Genomic DNA, 20,303 nt, shown 5'->3' on the forward strand with positions numbered 1-20,303 from the left:
TAGCGGCAAGAAACACGCAGTCGTCGGTTACGCAGCACATCTGTTAGCATGGGATTGCGGTCGTAGGGTTCAGCAGCAACATATATGGCGCTTGTCGATACGGATGACACCGAGGTGGAGGATTCTGAACGGGTACAGTTCAGCGCAGCCCGGCGAGACTTTCGCTCAAAACCAGGGAAACACGCCGACCTATTCTGACGGGAAATCCCCACAGAAGAGGGGAGCTTCATCCGATGGGCTGATAGGGCGACAGATTCCATGACGGCACGGCTCGAGACAAATTCACTGGCCTCGCTGTAGTGGGGTACATATATTTGTCGACATGGCCAGTTAACAAACGTCTCCCATAGCACAATTCCACGCATCAAGGATGCCCCCTTTAGAAATTTTGACGAATTTTAATAATAATAATACGTTCTCACAAGCCACACAGGTCTTTTGAATCTTCAGGCTCCAAGTAGGCACAGGGATTCCACCTTATTCAAACGAAGAGTTTGATACATGCAGACAGGCGAGTTGCAAAACGCGGGACGCTTGAAATGGGGCGCAAAACCAGCAAAACAAAAGAGAAGGGCAAAGACATGAAGGAGAAAATCAAGGGGAGATAGAGACAACCCGAGAAAGAAGTGAGAAAGCGAGAAAAATTACACGGACATGGAGACATAGCAAGTGAAGGCGGCGAATGACGCGAACGCGGGCACAGCATGTGGATGAAGAAGGCGAACCTTCGAGCTTTACCTCTGTGCCTCCAGGAGACGAGGGAAATGTGTGATTTGCCGAACCTCAGTAGCGCCGAGAAGATTCAGTGTCTTCTGTGACAAGAGCGTTCAAGGGCCTTGAAATTTCTAAAATGCGTCACCAGTGTTATTTGGCGGTCCCGCGTGTGTGCATGTGCAAACTTGCGTACAACTGCATGTACCGAGGCCCATGCATCAAAGTCGAGTGCTGCTCGAAGTTCACCAGTATCACGGAATGTGGAGTCAGTTGTGGCGCTTACTACGAAGTGTGCAGCGAATTGGTACAAAGGGGAAAGCACTTTTATATTCGTATTTGTGAAATTTCGGGTTTGTATTCCTAGAGAGAGTACTCACGCGGGGTCGTGCAATTTCAGCCTCCCCAGGGCTTCGACTGTCCCGCACAAGAGTAACGGTTAACGTTCCTGTTATCTTCTCCAGAATTGAATGTAACGAACAAATAATATCACAAACACTGCCATTTCACTGAATCCCTTCTAGTGACCATCGTCATACTGAAGGCACTTCCCTGTGGTGCAATGTCGATCGCCGTGCATACTTCTGCATGGAAAGCAAGACCGCTTATTGCGCCCGGCGGAATGCGGACACGGATGAAAACAAGACAGGAAGGTATTGGCTTCTCTGTGAGGTGTTACTATGATGCGCGTTTTTTCGTGTGCCAATCGCAATGTCAACGGAGGAAATATACGCAGCCGCGTTCATTGTTGAAACTGATGACTCCAAACATATACGTAGGCTTAAGGAAGGAACAAAGGCGCTTCAGGGAAGAATTCCCTGGCAATGGTATCATTTCCGTGCAGGTTGTCTGGTAGGTGCACGCTAGAGCATCCAGAGGGAAAATCCTACCGCCCGTTTGGCAACCCGCGTTGCACAGGGTTGGATGGCGAGTTGTCATGATCGGTCAGCCTTATCCTGCTGATTCACGGTTGTTGCTGTTGGCAAACAGAAGTGTCATGGGAGGATTCTGTGCGAAAAGAGATTAGTACAGGCATTGCAATACGTCATTTGCGCATCGTTGCTGAGTGAAAGAAATACCGGAAAGGTGGTTCGTCGGGGCTCTGCAGAAGTTCATAAACAGATCAGACTGAGTCGTTGAGGGCCATCAAGTGCTCGCCCTGCAGTCTCCGTCACCTACGAGGAACGTTGAGCATGCCTTGAGAAACAGTAGCCTAAGACATTAACGAGCATATGCGAGTCGTAAGATAAACACAACTTAGTGCACCTGGAGGAGAGACAGACAGAGCACATAAAAAAGCGCTCCCCTGCGTCTGTTGCAGTCTGGTCGCAAGAAACGAACCTCCCTGTAGTTTGAACATGCTGCTCCACAGGAACACCTTCCGTCAGCGGCCTTCTGCCGTCGTTGGGGTATCACCAGAAGAGACCAGCTGTATCAGCCCTCTACATATTCAGCGGGCCATGATAACCTTCCATTGTTCCTTTGCCAGACAGAACGCCGTCAAGAGAGACATTTTTAGTACGAATATCAGTTGGAGCATCAGCTCCTGCTTCATCCTGTTGTGAACGAGCCGTCTGATGACACACCAATTCACCGGGCACTGTAATTGCGGGTCCGCAGGATTCTCGTGTCGGACGTACCCGTTGTGCAAAGCTTTCGGTTCACACAGAATTCATGCCGTTCACAGCAAAAGCGTAGACAGTTTATGGGGCGCCTATCAGGTGGTACACTCTCGATTGTGGAAATTTCTTTTTTGTATGAAGATTAATGGGTCGGTAGTTCAGGCAGGCAGAGGCAGGAAGGCGCGTGGGGGTCTCCGATGACCTCCAGCAGCGGTGTAGATGCGTGAAGACTTAGAAAGCAACCAGTCAGTCAGGTTCTGGCGATATGCAACGGCGCTACGAAAGTCGGACCCATTTTGGATGATAGCGCAGTAGGGTTGAGCTGCCTTTGCTGAGTTGAGAGACCGTTTCGGAAGACATGGTGCATCGCTGTCCTCTGCGTCTGCTGCACACACTGTAAATCCGCATCTACAGGGTGCTAATCAACGGCGATCTCTACACAGACACCGTAGGCGCTCTACCACTACAACTACGGCGGTTGCAATCAGTTCTGCGTGGCCGTCGAAAGGAACAAGACTATCGTTTCCAGAGCAGCAGTTGAAGTTCAGGGCGGCACATCCCATTGCTCATTACCGTGTGCCAAACCAGGTGTCTTGGTCGCCTACTTCGGACGAGCCTGCAAGAAAGCTAGTAAACCTGTTTTTTAATAGACGGCAAAACCATCCCTCTGGAAAAGGTTTGTGGCGCCGCGTGGCTGCTGGACAATGATGACAAATACGGGCTTCTACTTTTGGTTCTACCAGGGTGGCACATACCGCTGGTGCACTGGGCACTCTTCGCGAGATCTGTCGGGGCGAAGTATCGGTGGAAAACCCTACTAGCAGAAGACGTTGCCCCATTTTGCGTAGAGAGGAACCGTGATTCTGTATCTGACTTCACACCCTTGGAAAATGTGTTGTCACACATCTTCTTGAGAAACGGTGTTCGCGGTGCATTTGATCTTCTCTATCCATGAAAAGAGGCATTGGCCCACAAGCGACACAGGCAGCTGTCTGCCCGCTTCTAGACCGACTCTTTTCCTGCATCGTGCGGTTCCCCAGTCGCTTGTCTCAAAACCAGATCTGCTTGCCTCTGGCATGATTCTCTCATCTTTTCTTTTCTTAAAAAGGGACTTGCCTCTCTGTTATCTGAAGTTACCGTCTTCTACGACTCTTGGCGTCATTTCAAACAAGTCAATACCACAGGTGAGACGCAAGACAGAGGACGGAAAATACTGGTTGTGTCTTCCCTCTCCCACTTTTCAGAACCGTGAGTCAGTAAAGGTAAAATGATGTCAATTTTCGTACATTGCAGAAATGCCGTGTACCTAAGAAAATTTCTTCTACTGATTTTTTTCTGTGCGAGGGTGCAAACTGAAATAAAACGTTGCAGAGAGGGCGCAAAAAATGGACCTCTGTCCAACTGCACGAAGGTGGCGGAGGGCCGAGCGCTGCTGTGAACCCCCCATCATCAATATCTTTTTCAAGAGCTCATTCGCAATACAGGAGGGTGTTTTACTGGAAAAAAGTGGTGTTTGGAGAGACGTGAGGAAGTGGAATGACGGGACTGGCATGCGTGTCGGTTGCACGGCAACAAAACTTCGAGGGGGAGTTTTTTATGATTAGGTCCCGATCGTCCTGCAGTTGATCTGGAGAGTGGTATATTCCTCCTGTCGATCTTCCCCGCTAAGAGCGTCTCCATTTCATTCAGGTGGGAACCGCCTTCAGTGTGGCCTCAGGTGCGAGCCTTCCGGGCAGCGGACTCGTTGCCAGACAGCTGCCGTTGACACTCATCTATCTGTGTATGTAAATCCATATATATATATATATATATACGTATCAGTCTCAACACTAATTTCATCCGTGTAGTCTCCTAGTCGACGTGATGAATCGTCTCCCCTCCTGTCTCGAAGACGCAACCCCATGTAGCCGTATCTGGTTTCATTTGCCTCCGAAACGGGCCTCCCGATACTGTTCCGTTTCTAGCCTGACAATGCAGCCGAGATACCACGTCGCCAACCACATTGTCATCTTTCAGTATCATCTCTTCTCTGCCTTGGTGCGCTGTATGAGGACGCCCGTCTTCTTGCCTCCTTGTTCCGCTCTATCAGTTGGGGTGACTGGTGGCACACCCCCCTGTCTGAGCTGGCCTACTTCACGAGGGGGGAGAAATGTAGAAGTTAAAACTGGGTCTCGGATAGACTCGATAATAATGCGTTCTCGTAGTTGGTGTGGCAATACTGTCGCCACCGTCACAGAGCCAGTTGGGTTTCCTTTTACCCCCGGTATTGGTCCCTGGAGTCCGTCTAGAGTTGAGTGCAAGTGCTATCCGGGTCCTGTAAAGACAGTACAGCCTCTGTGTTGAATTGAGGCTACGGGATTTTCGCGGCATGATTAGCAGAAAAAGGAATCCAGTTAAAAGAGGTTACACCTTGCAACCAGTGGCGTCGTGCTGGCGGGAATAAACTCAAGAAACAATGTTAGAGGGGTAACACAGTTGGTTCCATGCGGCGTAAGAACTGGATATATATATATATATATATATCTTCCGCAATGCGTCTCATTTGTCTTTTTGCACTGCCGGTATGCATTTGGAAAGCCAACGAACGTGTAAGTCTAAGATGCCCGAGGGTGTAGCTACAGACATTTTGTCGAGTGTTCTGGTTCAATTTCAATGCGTTCATCTGGCCTTTGTGTTCGTGCTGTTTTTTGCAGCTCCTACACAGGCGTTCCTCCTCGCCTCGGTGTGGTTATCCGCCAACAAACCTTTGACACCGGAGTGATTCTCGCTGTTTCAAGATGGCTGACAGGAAGGCGGTGATCAAGAATGCAGACATGCCTGAAGATTTGCAGCAGGACGCCATTGACTGCGCAAACCAGGCACTGGAGAAATACAACATTGAGAAGGACATTGCCGCTTTCATCAAGAAGGAGTTTGACCGCAAACACAACCCCACGTGGCACTGCGTCGTTGGTCGGAACTTCGGCTCCTACGTGACGCATGAAACCCACCATTTTATCTATTTTTATATTGGACAGGTTGCTGTTTTGCTCTTTAAGAGCGGTTGAGGGGCGGGTGGCGAACCTTCGCGATTGTTTTCTAAAATACCATCTCTTGTTGGTAAATTTCCGGCATTGACTGCACAGACCTATGGTATTCCTCTCCCCGTTTTGTCACAGGGAACGCGGGGCGGTTTCCGTGCTATACTCCACCTGACAGTTGGAACCTGCGTCCGGCCTTCCGGACCATTCGGCAGTGCCCGGTAGCCAACGAAGAGGAACGGGTAAAGAATATGGGTTTGGGGGGGTAGTAGTGAATTGTTCTCTGCCTGTCGATGTAGTGTCTTCGGCGTCCTCGAAAAGGCAAAATGATCCCCTTGGGGTTGGACTACCCGGTGAATTTGCTTTTCACACACAAGGGCATGCCAGTCCCCCACTCCAGCAATACGAGCCTGATACCGCCAACCGTAATTTCAGAAAAGGAAAACAGCGTTACCATGTCCTAGTCTCCATCTCACTTAGTTTTGTCAAGAGCATGGAGACGTGCTAGACTTCATGTACGGGTATTTCTGTGTACACATGAATGCATGTGATTCAGTATCAGCACGCGTTTGCCTGCATATTTTGATGCTTATGCCTGAAGATATGAATGCACTACACTCTACAGTAGTGTGTGGCCCAAAAGGAATCCGAGGTTCTCTTTTGAGTGCGGGAACTGTGGGGTTCCGGGCCCTGTGTGCTCTATAACCGGGGACCCCAGTCGTCTGCTATTGTGTCCGAGGGGACTACTTCGAACAAAACTATCCGTCAAAGTGAACATGAACGTGAAGGCCTAATCAGTGAAGTGCTCGAGTTTTCGTGAAAATGCTTGGTTGTAATTGCGCACTAAGAGTTTTTGTTTCCGGCCTACCTGTTGCGTTCGGTATGGTCATAAATGGCCAAATATTGCTGTTTCACAACGAACCAGACCACGCCAGTTTCTTACGTGTCGTTCGCTTCCTTGGAACACTCACAAATTCCACTGTTCACTGGCTTTATGGGTCATTTAATCATGCTGTAGAGCGGTAGAGCGCAGTGTGTCTCGTTATTCTCTCCTGGTGACGTATGTTCCCAGGCAAGCATGCGGTGATTCGGCGCACGGTGACAACTGGTAATACGGGATTACGGCTGCTTGCCTATCAGGATGTAGAAGTGGCCTCTGTCAGCAAATGGCTCTCGACTTTCGAGATTAGTTCGGCCTTTCCACAAGTATCTAGTTAGTACACATGTCTCAACACGCTTTATGTGAACGGAGTGATTTTCTAGGAATTATGTCGTAGAGGCTTCCAGCGTCTCCGTAATAGCAGCCCTGTTAAACAAGTCACTTGCCTTCCATCTCAGCCAACGTTTGTGGCTGGTGAAGAGGATGTGTTGTGGTCATACATCTTCGACGATTAGTCGGATTCAGGAGAGAACGTAAAGAACTGTGGCGCCAAAACACAGCACTCTTGTGTCTCCTGCTCGGTCTGTTATATGTCGTCCTGTTATCGGTTATCATCCTTGCCACCCAGGACTTCAACATTGGTTTTTGGGACTTCCCGTCGTTCTCAGCATCATCATAACGCTACCACACCAGCCGTCCGAGAAATCAAACCAAGAATTCGACAGCTGGCGCCCGGCGAAGTGCCTGCGTCTGCTAAGGAATCAAACGCCTACCAAATGCAGGCCTCACCAATCCCAGAGGGACGCTGAATAGATAGTTAGGTCGTTGCGTGGACTGTCTTTCGCCTTATTCAACCTATTGTCTGCCATCGCCGAATTATCGTGGACAGCATGCTGATAATTCTTCCGGGTTATTTGTCGAAAAAATCCGGAACACACGTAACAGGAGGAACCCAGTGCTCGATGTCACTACAGTTTGATCAGCGTCCCTGACACAGAACATGTTGCGAGACACTGGCCCACGTAGTGAAAACCTTGGCGCCCGCCCTCGCAAACGAGGCAGTTCCATCACGATACGGCCCGAAATACTAAAAGGTAAAAAGTATTGTTTATGATATGCGCAAGCCAGAACAACAGGAGTTGAATATTGAGGAAAGAGATGGCGGAAAAAAACGCTTGACCATAAAAATGTGAAACAACGCCAAGATCTGGTATTGAAAGTTGGAGCATGCCTGCCTGCGTGGCATGCACGAACAGAGACCAATTCGGTTGGTCGCAGACTCGGACCAGGTTGTTTATACGACAGAACAGAGTTGAGGACTGGGTGTGAAGTAGCGGCTTCCTCCGTAAGGTCGACCGGTACGCCAACGGCCTCCATGCGAACGTTCGGAAAACTGGGCAAATGCCGGGCAGTTTATTCCTGCTAACACTTGTGTCGACCGATTCACCCGCTTCCTCCGGCAGTTGGAAGGATTCACTTCCGCGAAAGAATCACACTGGGGAACGCATACCTTTCCCGAACGCACAGTGTGCGATCCTGCCACGAGCCTGTGGGTCGTAGATGAGGCGATCTCGAGAGAGCCAGGCAAGTCAGTGGCCCCTGGCGCCGCTCTCTGTTGGCCATCTGAAGCCTTCCAGATGCGCGCTGTCAATCGGTAGCCAATCTCGGGGTTCCACAAACGCTTGGAGTGACTCCTCCTCTTTGGAGCCTTTTTCGACTTCAAACTGGTACTCCCACCGTGCTGTGAGAGGAAGTGAAATCAGGATGGATTCGATACGGGATCCGGGTACCTGAAATCCAAACTTGGTCCCCCGATCATGAACCAGGTTGAATTCCACGTAGCGCCCCCTTCGGATCTGCTGCCATATCTTCTCGCGTTCGGTAAAAGGTTGGTCTTTTCGTTTGACCAGGAGCGGAATGTACGCTGCGATAAATGTCTGCAGGCCATCTTCTGCGAAAGCGAAGAATTTTTCTGGCGATACCATCATCTTTTCATTTAGGTCATCAAAGAAAATTCCTCCTATGCCTCGACCTTCGTTTCGATGGTGGTTGCGGAAGTACGCATCGCACCACCTTTTGAACCTCGCGTAGTATTTGGGGTCGCAGCGGTCGCATTGCTCACGTAGTTTCTCGTGGAAAAAGACACAGTCCTCCTCGAAGACATACGCGGGAGAAAGATCCGTGCCACCGCCGAACCACCACAGGAGTGGCTCTCCCGCTGTAGGTGCTTCCCCCCCATGCCCGTTGGTGTTCTCGCTTGGCGAACTTTGAAAGATCTGGAACATCCGGTAGTTCAAGTGAACTGTCGGCGCCATGGGATTCCTCGGATGTATCACCATCGAGAGACCAGCGGCGTAGAACTTCCGCCCCTCGCCGTTCGCAGGGGGAAGAACGTGGCCTTGACTTGTCATTCTTGACGCAGCCTCTGGGGGAAGCGTCCCATACACGACTGAGACGTTCACCCCTCCTTTCTCCAGAACATTGGAATCCTGGATGACCCGGCTCCAGCCGCCGCCTCCGGATGGCCCTCGCGTCCATGTGTCTTCCCGGAACGAGCCGTCATCGACGGCCGCGAGCGCCTCGCAGATGGCGTTTTGGGAACGACGGAGCATTACTTCCCATCGTTCACGAAATGCCTTGTCCGGATGGTAAACCTACATACAGACCAAAGTGCATTCACTGCTAGAAGTAGATAAAACTTTTGTTTCGGAAAGCAAAGGAACTGGTTATAGACTCTGTGTGCAGATGGCACCACATATCTTCTCAATTGAGACAAGTTCCGTATGATGTAATCGCAAAACCGTTAGCTAGTTTGGTGACCATGATGCACATGATTCCACATGAGAGCGGCTGCCGGATTGCGATCACAAACATAAACGCTGGGATTGATCAGAGAACACAACACTGACGTGCCTGTGAAAGCTGGCAGAGTCGCAACAATGAGAGCATCCATGAAGATGAAAACCCCCGCATGAAATCGATGTCTCTGTCACGACATAACAAACACGCATGTTACCAAGGAGCGGATACAACTCGTGACAAACGGTAGAGCACGTTACACGGGTTCGCATTGATGCTACTAACTTCAGCTACGGCCACTCACGCGTACAGCGAACTCAGGACACTCGTGAGAAAGCGGATTTCAGTCTTGTGCCTGAGGACAGAGGATATGCCCTGAGCCTCCGAGGGTAGTTCTAGTTCGACACGAGTTTACTGTCGCCACTGCACACCCCCCGCGAAACCAGGACAGGCACACCGACACTAGTGCCCATTAAGGGATCTCACCTGTTTTGGAGCGAGATCCATCTTATGTTGGATAAGCTTGAAAGCGCACAGTGCGAAGACACTGCAGAAAGAAACCAAAGGTGATCCCTTGTTCAGGCGTCTTTGTCAACAAAGAGGGAATTGACACGTTATGGACTCAAACGGCAGAGACCCAGGCACAGCCATATGCCGCATCTTTGTACAGTAGCTTCCGTTGCCAGCTGTAGACACCGAGGAGAAAAGGACCTTCTCCGCTGGGAAAGGAGATTTCCCGTGTACAGAGAATGAGAAAGTACGGCGGCCAATGACATACCACCTGCACCGACAAAAAAGCAGAGCTGAATCTAATGCCGACACACAACGCTTCTCCACACTGAAACTTCATCACGAGGTTACGACCCGGAAGCTCTGCGACAGGTAGTTAAGTAGCCTGTTCCTCATGTCTTGCAACTCTGTTCACTGTACCATTTCTTGAAGCACTCAAATTGCTTGACTGTAGGCCCCGAAGCATGGAGAGTCTTTCTTAAGTGAACGAAGTCACGGGCGACAGGATATACGCGCCTCCAAAGCAGACAAGCTTCTTTTTGTGCATGCTACGAAACGGTTGTCGATTAGATTTAGCCTTGCGTATCTCATTAATGGCAGATTTGCACATTTCGCTCCAGAACGTCGAAAGGAAAAGCAGCACATTACAAACGAAAGGGGACAGCCGCGTTGATTTTTCTGTTTCACCGTTGTGCGCGGGCACACATCCGATGCGTCTATGTACCCTTTCCGTGCGCACCCCGCGCAGGGTTATCCACCGAAAGCTGGGCTGCAGTTCGTAAATTTGTTCGTGGAGGCCATATGTCGGTGCGTTCTCTCCATCTTCATTGTGCTAACACACAGGAAACTCTATCTTACTTTGAAATGGCTTCGCTGACATCACCGACAGCGGTGCGAGATGGGGCTGATGCAGGTCGAGCGGCTTCGGGACAACCTGGGCAAGGGACCAGCAAGGCTTCACCAGCTGCACACTACCATGAACTGTGCCTGTTTTCAGAATATTGCAGAACCATGTTTCACAAATACGGAGACATCAGATCAGTCTCGCTGAGGAAGGGGCGGGACAGTGAGGGATCAAATGGCCCTTCCATTCCTTAACGCCGAAACTGCTGAACATCTGATGGGTCGGAAATGAGCTGAAGTGACCCCACGTCAAATTTTGAGGGTCTAGCAGGCAAAGAGGACTTCTGCAGAAAGTCTCGAGTTCTCATAAAGATGAAAAAAAATGAATGCACGACAAATCCGCTTGAACAATTTGTGATAAATCTGGCCATCGCAATGCCGCATTGGAATCGAAGGCCGACCTTGCGATTGACAGGGGACGCTGCAACGCCTACGGCGAAAAGTCAAGTCTTCAAGGTTTCAGCCAGAGGGCGGGTACTACATGCGAGATGAGGTCATAGTGAGCATTTACTATCGCCTTTTCTCATCTTCAAATACCAAGCAATAACCCAGTTCTCATATGAAAAAAACGTATTGCTGGTTCATGGCAGATATATCACAGACGATCCAGGCGGTGAAGCAGTCAAGTCTAGCTTTATTTATAGGCCTAGCATATGTGCTCGGTACACTAGTATATGAATGCGATTCATTAATTAACACGAAAGTGAGTTGCCAATAATGTATTCCATGTTAAGTACTCGTGAACTCTATTTCCTCTGAAGTTGTGGAAATAACAGCGTCCGAAGCTACGACGAAGGGGTGGAGACAGAGGAGACGCAGACCCTCGACCATCGGCCACTGGCGAGCACACTCGAAAGGTGTAACGGCCTGCGCCGATTCCTCTTTTTTGTTCTGAGACGTTCAACGCATCCATAAGGAAATAAATGGGGGGTAAGGTAGAATCTGCTTCTCGAGTCGAAGCGCCTTCACTCACAGGCAGATTAGTAGGTTTCGTCCCCACCCCCCCCCCCCCCCCAATACCCCCCTCAAATATTCGATAACGAGCCAAACTGGCGCAGGGCTGGTCAGCTCCGAAAGGGCCGTATCTGTGGAACGAATACCAGGCGGTACATGAAAACCCGGACTGGAAGGAGAATTGCCTCACACGAGAGCGAAGACCCTTGTGTGAAACGACCTATGGCTACCAAGAGGTAACTGAAGATGGAGTGGGTACGGTAAGCGATCAGGTTCAGTCTTGATTGAAAACAGACACTAGCAGAAACTTTGTGACTACGCACTCCTTCCAACTGACGTCTTGACTGGTTTCACTTCCAGTAAAGAATCTAGATGTTCGCGTACACAGACGGGTCCAGCAACGTGTCCAATGCTCCACTCGGCAAGCTGTCTTCTTGCAACGATGTAGCGTCAGGAGCGAACCCACCCTACGAACCAATTTCGACCCACTTGTCCTTGGTTCTAAAGGAGAGTATCCCAGCCTTCCTGTCACGATGAAACCTTTGATCATGATCAACGATGGCAACCATCGCCGTGTCCACTCGCGACCTGGTGGCCGGAGTGAAAATGAGCAAAGGATGTTTTGCACATATGGAAAATGCGGGACCAAAGGGGGATATGTGTGCAGGGCAGGAAAGCGACTGCACTTCCGTTCCTAACGGAACTTGGTTCCACCATATACCACTGGAGTTCTCACAGAAGTTCCGGACGCATATTTGCTCGTAAGATGGGGCGGTGTGAGGTGGACACTGCAGGCTCTCGCGCAGGTGGCCACCGCACAAAACCCTAGAGTAAGAGCATACCCGCTTGATTTCTAAACACTTCAGATGTTCACTTCATAGAACAGCGACTATGACCGGATGCGGGGGATCTTCAAATAGCTGGAGCTGAGATTTAGTACTTGCTCAGACAGCTCCGCTTCCTTTTCTGCGTATGGCGCAGCCGGTGAGTAACGAACGTCGACTAACCTAAAGAAGCGCTTCTAACCTTGTGTCTTGCATAGAAAAAACCAAAAGAGCCTTCTGGTTCAGTGTCTCAACATTTTCTGGAGGCATTGGAGGTGATAGAAACAGGTGGACATGTAAAGAAGAGACGGGCTTCTGAAACTGGCCCTGTCGATTGCTTGATGGCAGCAGCGTCGACAAAGACTTTCGTTCATTGGAACCGCTGCGCTCCGAGTCGCCTTACATTGAAGAGTAGTCGAGTTCATTCTATCAGAAACGAGGAAATAATTGAGACTGAAATAGTAACACTTTGCTTTTGTTACAAGACAGGGTATGTGTTAGCACAAGAATGGGGTGCAGCCGACGGCTCTGATCCCCGCTGCTCAGTGGCGCGGTTGATGGAAGCCTGCAGCTGAGAAAGCTGGTCGACTGCAGAAGGAGGGAGATCTGTTTCACCCCGATGAAAAGCGTCCTCGATTCGCTTGGCTATTGTAGAGGCTAGGTCCAGGTTGTCGTGGCCACCCAAAGCTACGAGCGCACGCGCTCTTCGCCAGAGAGCCTTGATATTTGCACTGTCGAGCTGCATGGCGCGAAGACTATCCTCAGCTGCTTGTGCATACTGGCCCAATGTCAGGTGCACCTGACTTCTATTAGAATAAAGCACACTGTGCAACTTCAGCGGCAGTTTGTTCTCAGCAGACTTGTTGCCTACCCTGAGAGAGGCATTTGGGAAGTGGTCAGTTGGAGAAGCATAGGCAGGTTCTCCTGCTGCAAGGACACCTTCCTCGGCTATCTTCAGAGACTCGGTCAGAAGCATCAGAGCTTTCTCATGGTTACCCTCGTCATATGCAGCAACTGCTGCACCTTTGAGGGAGTAAATTTTCTTCGTCCGCATGTCGCTGAGGTTATCGCCACACTGTCCAGCTGGTAACAGCTTCTGAGAACTGTTTTCCAGGCTATCATCGTGCAGAGTAACGCAGTTCGATCGCTCTGTTTTCTCACAATCGCGTGGGAGGGACGCCTCGGCAGTTTCATCGGCATGCCTATTTGGTGTGTGGATCCCCTTCCAGGTGTCGCTTTCATCGTGACTGCAACGTGGCGCATTTGGTTCAGTTTCGTCCCTTTCCGCGAAACAACAGCGAGAAGTCACCGCGGTCCCTTCTCCGCAGTTTACAGTCGCGCATTCGCTGCTGGACTCTTTTTTGGACTGCATGATTTGGGCAGAGGCCGAGCTGGAAGCCTGAGACGAAGTCTGTCGCCTTACAGGTGTCAGAAACTGCTTCGGCCGGCTCTGGTGGCCACTGCGAACGAATTCGTGGTCGTCATCCTCATCGGGCTCGCTGTCCTCAGGGGCATCACTTTCATCTAAAAGCACGGAGATCCGTCTTTTCAGGGGAGCATGACTATGCTGCACTGTTTCAGCAGTGTTCTGCGTACGTACTGATTCCTCGGCGGCGTGAACACCTACCGCTACGTCAGTGTCTGTTCCACGATTTGGAAGCGCCGAATGCGCAGCTGTCCGTGAACTGGTATCCCTGTACGACTCGACTCCCTCCTTGCTGTCTTGTACAGGAGCTCCATCCGTGCACTCAAGAGTATTAGGTGGCGCCTCTAAGGCGGTTATTTTAAAACCCCTTTCCGGTGAATTCTCTCCCTGCGAAAAACACTCTGGTACATTGACGGCGTTGATAGTCCTGCTGACCTGTCCTCCCCCAGCAGAGATGCTTGGGATGGCGATGGTTGTAGATTCCGGAGTCCCTTCTTTGGAACCGCATTCTGTCGAGATCTGTGCGTCCCGTGGGATGGAGGTTGCACAAGCAGCGGCGTCCAGGTCGACACGCTGCTGTACACACAAACTGCGCTGCCACTCAAGGAGATCCGCTTTGGCAGCGGCAATGTCTGCTGGGGACGGTCCGCGGCACCAGCTGGCGGCTCCAACTCCCGAGGACGGTTTACTACCAACAAGATCATCAAGTCTTTTTCTGGCGGCACTCAGGAGCTGATGATAGTAGCCACCATCTTGTTCTAGCAGTGCGATGTACTTTCTCAGCAGGCGAGGTTGTGTGCATTTCTCGATTTTCTCAGAATCGATATCTAGTAGGGTAACGTCGTCAGTTGCCATAGTAACGAATATACAATGAGGCTGCACTTTCCTCTCACGTCAACTGGGCGGAAGTAATGGTAAACTGGGTTTCTTTACAGTCGCCGGAAAAGGGACGAAGGCAGGGACGACTGGTGTTGCCGCGGGTAGCAGTAACAAATTGCACACTATAACCCAGCAGCTTTTGACTGTTCATAATCTACAGACAAACGCTATGTCCACGTCATGCGGATTATATCATGCCTCATGAAGCAAACTAAGCATGATCGCCCCACCGACTGACTGCAGTATAGTGTGTGACGGTCCATCTGATAGAGAGCACTAAGCGAGAACGCTGCTGTTGGACGCGCGCACTAGCAGGCGCACCATGTAGTGGTCACTCGATCGCTGAGACCGTCGAATACGACCCTGATTCCCAGATTGCGCTCCGGTTTAGACACTCTGAGTTTGGCAATGGATACTCTTAATCGTGCTTGGGCGGGTCATTTCTTGGCACTGACATGCTTTTGTGCGGAAACCAGGTCAGGACATACGGCGGGCTGGTTGCTGCGGAAACTGTCACTCACAGGATTCGTAGTGCAAGACCCACTACGATACACTCTACAGCGGAACATGAGACAGGAGCCGAAAATTGTTTTTCGGTAGCCATTTGGATATCGAAAAACTCAATGTAAAGTCCCATCCACACCATTAGAGCTTTACGGACATAATGTTGGTCACTCATCATCTTTCCTGTGCTAGTTGAGTGTGTTCTGCCTTCGCTCCAGTGATGGATGTGTGAAGGGAGTGTTGCAGGAAGGTGAGCTTGTCTCTCGGCCTTCCGCTCGGCGGTCTGCCATATCGAGCTGAGATTGTCCTGGCCGAGGTCTCCCGAACGGTGGACTCAAATTTGAACATGCTTGACGGCAGTTAGCGACAGTGTGGTTTCGTGTCCCGTTCGCGTTTTCTTGTGTAAGGAATCAAAAGGAATAGCATAAATTGCATCACTACTTGAACGGTAAGCAAACAAGGAACGAAGGATTGACTATGCGTAATAGTCACCTGCGTATCGTGAGGATCTATGAGATATGTTGCACTGCCTAGATCGGCATATACAGAATATCAAATCTAACACGTATCTCCCATTTTGGGACGTGGTCGCATGACGCTTACTTAAATCTCTTTGGTTTGGGCAGTCCCACGCTTTGATGGCACTTAAGGGGCGGGGTCAAACTGCCGTTACATTCGAGAACGACCGTTTCTTCGGAAGTGGCAACAGACTACGATGATGCCGAAGACAAAAGATTAAATACACAGCAGCACAGTGCGGCAATTCCTAATGCGAAGGTTTCGGATTATCTCTGAACAGAGGTGTGCGAATTAGGTGGTATCTGGAAAAAAAGCACGACAGGCAATCCCGGAGACGGAACTCCAAAATGCCTTCTGTTCACAGGAACAGTCGTTATTCGGACCTTAAACAGTTGGACCATCTGTCTTAGTCGAATTTTAACGGACCGTTTCCAGGTGCCAGCACCCTCGTGTGGGAGTGGGCAGGAAAATCGACCAAAGATTTCGCCCCGAGAAACCGACGTGCGTTCGCATGGACGTCAGCCACATTCTAACATAATGCCAGTGGGAGCGGGTCGAACCTACACCGAACTAGCTGTGCACGGATCATTCCTATTTGAACTCTCTTTTGACCCTTGGTATTGCAGCGCTCTTTCGTAATCTTATCGCCCCTCCTACACCACAGTTCAAATGGCGCCGCCATTTCCAACGTTTCCCACCTGAGGACGGCAAGGCTCTTCGGTTGAGTAGGCAAGCAGGGAACGGCACTGCGTAGGAGAGGGTGGAAATCCGAAACATAAAAAGAAAAGAAGCTGTCCGGTGAGGAGAAATAAACAATCTATGAGTACTGCAGGTCGGGCGCTCCGATGTACGGCTTGTGCTTCCGGGCTCTTCTGTCTTCGATATAGTTGTATCCTTTCACCATCTTCTCCTGATCCCAAGCGCATTGTCTCCATTCGTTGAACCACTTCACACACTTTGTCGCAGCGCCTTGAGGATCCTGAAGGGCACGAAAAAACAAAGCCACCAAGAGACCGGGTCAGTCTGAAAAACGCTCTATATCAGCGTCAAACATCCAAGGCTGAAGGGTTTTGAGATAAACATTAACTCCCTCAGCTAAAAATCTGTTCCTGTAGAGCGGGTATCTACGGAAGCCTGCTTTTGGTTTATACGGACCAAAACGTTCCGGTGGCACAGACAGCCTCAAACTTAATACGTTACGCTTTCACTTTGTCTCGCCGCCAACAGATATATCAACCTGTTTGGTACACCGCAGGAATTATACATCGATTCCTGGCTCGTAGGTACAAGCCATGGCACGTCGCAGGTTACAAAGGCTACAAGCTTGGATGTTGAGGGGCATTCCTCCCACGATCACAACAGTCTGGTGTGGCGCAAAAGCATTAGGAACTTATGTACAAATAATTTAATACGTATAGATTAACATCTAAACAGGCAGCAAGTGTGCGGATACCGTGGAACTCGCGAGACGGGAGATTGTACAGAATACAACCAGAATACACGAATCTCAACTCTTTGCACGCCCAAGTCCTTCTATGGACCACGCGCCAGTCTACGAACCGTGAAGATATGAAGTTCGTAGTTCTATTTAAATACATGTCTAGCACGGCGATACGTTGCTAACACAAATGGGCAAAACACCAAGAACAGGCCCACCGAGAATTCCGCTACGAGATTCAGCGGGATACACACATTTGAACTCTACTCATGAATCACTCTCAAAATCTAATCACGGACCCCCGCACGCCACTGACTGCGCATGAGTGTCTCCACTAAAAGCATGACGCGCCTGCTTTTGAAGCTGCATTTCATCAGACGGACGCCGAGACTTACAATGTGTGCCTGCGCAGACTGTAAGCATTTGAATTCTTCGATCATGAGGTATTTGCAGGCATTTTTGGGGTCGTCAGCGTGAACTTTTGCGGCGAAATCATTGACGGCCAGCCGGATTTCATCTGCTGTCTTTGTCGTCGAATTATACATTTCCGGTGAATAGAGGCCATGATGGTAGGCGAGGAGGCGCTCCCAATTAGAAGCAAAACGAGGCGCATCGCTGAATCCACCCTCAGGAAAGTTGTCGCTAACCATGTTGGAGTACTGTGTATTAATTCGGTCAGCTTCCGGGTGTTCATTGGCATGAAACGTGCGAGCATCTGTCGACCATGGATGGCGAACAGCCTCGTGGTTGCGGTTGTCGTAGATTGAAGAGTACATGCGACTTCCAGTTCGTCTGCTGACAGGAATCGGTTCATTCCCCCATCTATACTTGTTGAAATGTTTGTCTTCATCCATCTGTGGATTCAACGGCACCTTATTCAACAATTCGGGAAACGCTTCCGCCCCCAGAATCGAGGCCGCGCCCGAATGCCCCCCGTCTCTCGTGTCCACCATCTTGACTGTCTTGGGAAAAAAAGAAAAAGGAAAAAGCCACTGCTCGACAATACTACTGCAATGCAGCAAAGAGCCGTGGCTGTTTCGTTCCTCCAAAAGAACCAGGAGATTCTCACGAAACCCGTGGATTCAATCCAGTCGCCTTCTGCGCCTTCTGTCTACCGAGCTCTCCCGCTCGTCTCGACGACAATGAGATGTCTCTGGCCTGGAGAGGCAAACGAAAAAAGTAAGAAATAAACAATTGGACAGAGGAGAAGGTGTGTATGTTGGAACGAAAACGGACCGGCGAAAAATCGAGCGAAAAACGACGTCCGGAAAATCGTCTCAGTCGTTGCATGCGATTAGTTCTCTTTCCCTCGTCAGCTGTCCGGTCTCTCCCGACAAATCTACGACCCCAGGGAACAATGAATAACGCACAGGCTGGAAAACACGGAAAAAAAAAATGGACGGGTCTTGCTCATCTCCCGGCCGTTCCCTCTCTTGCACTTCCTCTTTCTCTCAGTTCTCTTCGTCTGTTTTTGTGTCACTTTCTATCTGTCTCCCTCTCAGCGGGTGTCTCTTCTGTCCAGGTGCCGGATGTGTACATGTGAGAAACGCCGCGTGTGATGCACTCTCTTGTTCCACGACGACTCTTTTCTAGGCACGGCACCTTGTAAGTTGCCCCTCCCCGAAAGGAGCTAGAATGAGGAAAAGCAACTCTCCCACTGCCGCCTGCACCACAGGTTAGGGAAGTCTAGGGATTCGCGGCGAACGACACTGTTAAATCCTGTCCACTGGATCAGCACTGCTTTTTACGAAGACCACCCGTGTGAAGCCAACAAAACAAGTGCATACAGCTCTCGTCTTTGGATGTGCTAGATGGAGGACTTCCCAGGATAGTTCAATCTGGAAGTTGTGTTGACTCCCTTCACGCGGCGTCACGTTAATACCCGGTACTTGCCACTTTCACCCGATGCAAAATGGAGGCCAAAATGCATGCACAAGGTTTCCCTAATAACCAAAACGAAACATCTAAGGGAAGACGGACTTGCGCCGTTTTTATTGATGTCAGTCTACCGGCTCTACACTCGCGACAAGAGGTACATAAATGTATCTTGGATGAATGTATCTGAGCGGCTAAATGTCTATCAAACGTGCGAATTTTAGATTTTCCATGAAATCTATTTGGAAGAAGAGGCGTGTCTAACGTAGAATCGACAGGCACACAGTGGAAAGAAGCAGAAACTTTAAACACTCACAATTCCACTGACTCATTATATGACACTCCTAAAGAAAACTGGGTAGAGGTGAAAACACATACCGGAGAAATAGTTGTGTTTGGTTCTTTCGAGCTCATCGCTCTAGATTCACATACACAGGCATATATGTGCTCATCTACCAGTCATAGAAGTGTTTACGTGTAACTTATGGCGCGTTAAACAGCTGTCTACATTTGGGGAGCAAGACAATTTGTAAGGTCGGATACGTACATATTGATATGTATGTATGATTACATTTATCTTTAGAGAGAAAGCCGCGGAACCGCGAGAGAATTCGGTTGTTGGACTTGCGTGTGTGGGCATATATATCTATGTACTTAACAAACAAGTGAAGATGACGGACTTACATCGAATGTGGGGAAACGCGTTTCCCGTGCTGGCCGCCGTAGAGTTCGCTTGTATGCAGCCACAGGGAATCGTCTGCTTTGCTCTCGTGGAACTCCTATGTATATATACATCCATATACACACATAAATGCACGCAGTTGTGTGGAAATGTATAGTTGATCTGATGAAATGTAAAAGTGTGCGGATGCGAGTCTGAAGTGACAGACTACACTCCAGGTCAGCAACATGGAAGGCCAGCAACTAGATGCATTTCTCCGGCGTCTCATCCTCGCTACGTTTGCTTTTTGCTTGTCAGCATGTGGAAACGAAAATCTGCGGCATCTTCGTAGTATGTCGGTATCGGTGAGCTGAAGGGTTGAACAAGAACGTGGAAATGAAAAGGAGACGATGCCACAAAGACTTGATGTCGAGAAGGGAACTTGCACTGGGCTTCATGTCCCGTCTGATGACTGCGCCCAGACTCCCGGAAGAGCCTCATTTCTCCTTCGGAAACTCCACACCTTCCAACAATGAAACTCAGCTTTACCAGAGCCTTCGGCTTCTCCCTACCCTCTTGTACATGGGGTGATCGTAGAAAAGCAACAAGATCTGGGTCATCAGCTCTACGCTCCGAAAGAGTAGAACGAAAGTCTTTTGTTCGAGAATTTTCTGTTCACAACAGTACACTGATGGCGTACGGCGAATCCAGCTATACCTAAAATGGTTTCACTGCATATCCTGCGGGAGTCGAAGGTAACTCAAAACTGCGTTTCCTT

The 20,303-nt window shown here is 49.8% G+C and overlaps 4 protein-coding genes across 4 annotated transcripts; 1 reads left to right on the forward strand and 3 right to left on the reverse strand.

Moving 5' to 3' along the window:
• Positions 1-5,110: 5,110 nt before the first annotated feature.
• On the forward strand, positions 5,111-5,380 carry NCLIV_006030 (putative dynein light chain; the record flags this gene model as incomplete). The annotated part of the gene is made up of 1 exon (XM_003880113.1): positions 5,111-5,380. One exon carries the CDS (start codon positions 5,111-5,113, stop codon positions 5,378-5,380), a length of 270 nt encoding a protein of 89 aa, XP_003880162.1.
• Positions 5,381-7,822: 2,442 nt separating this feature from the next.
• Positions 7,823-8,845, reverse strand: NCLIV_006040 (putative coproporphyrinogen oxidase; the record flags this gene model as incomplete). The annotated part of the gene is made up of 1 exon (XM_003880114.1): positions 7,823-8,845. One exon carries the CDS (start codon positions 8,843-8,845, stop codon positions 7,823-7,825), a length of 1,023 nt encoding a protein of 340 aa, XP_003880163.1.
• Positions 8,846-12,701: 3,856 nt separating this feature from the next.
• Positions 12,702-14,504, reverse strand: NCLIV_006050 (conserved hypothetical protein; the record flags this gene model as incomplete). The annotated part of the gene is made up of 1 exon (XM_003880115.1): positions 12,702-14,504. One exon carries the CDS (start codon positions 14,502-14,504, stop codon positions 12,702-12,704), a length of 1,803 nt encoding a protein of 600 aa, XP_003880164.1.
• A 1,864-nt stretch (positions 14,505-16,368) lies between these two features.
• Positions 16,369-17,942, reverse strand: NCLIV_006060 (conserved hypothetical protein; the record flags this gene model as incomplete). The annotated part of the gene is made up of 2 exons (XM_003880116.1): positions 16,369-16,530; positions 17,385-17,942. The coding sequence occupies 2 exons, from the start codon at positions 17,940-17,942 to the stop codon at positions 16,369-16,371; spliced, it is 720 nt and encodes a 239-aa protein (XP_003880165.1).
• Between the last annotated feature and the right edge of the window lie 2,361 nt (positions 17,943-20,303).

Source organism: Neospora caninum, chromosome II (assembly GCF_000208865.1).
Source record: "Neospora caninum Liverpool complete genome, chromosome II".
In the NCBI taxonomy this organism is placed as follows: Eukaryota; Apicomplexa; class Conoidasida; order Eucoccidiorida; family Sarcocystidae; genus Neospora; species Neospora caninum.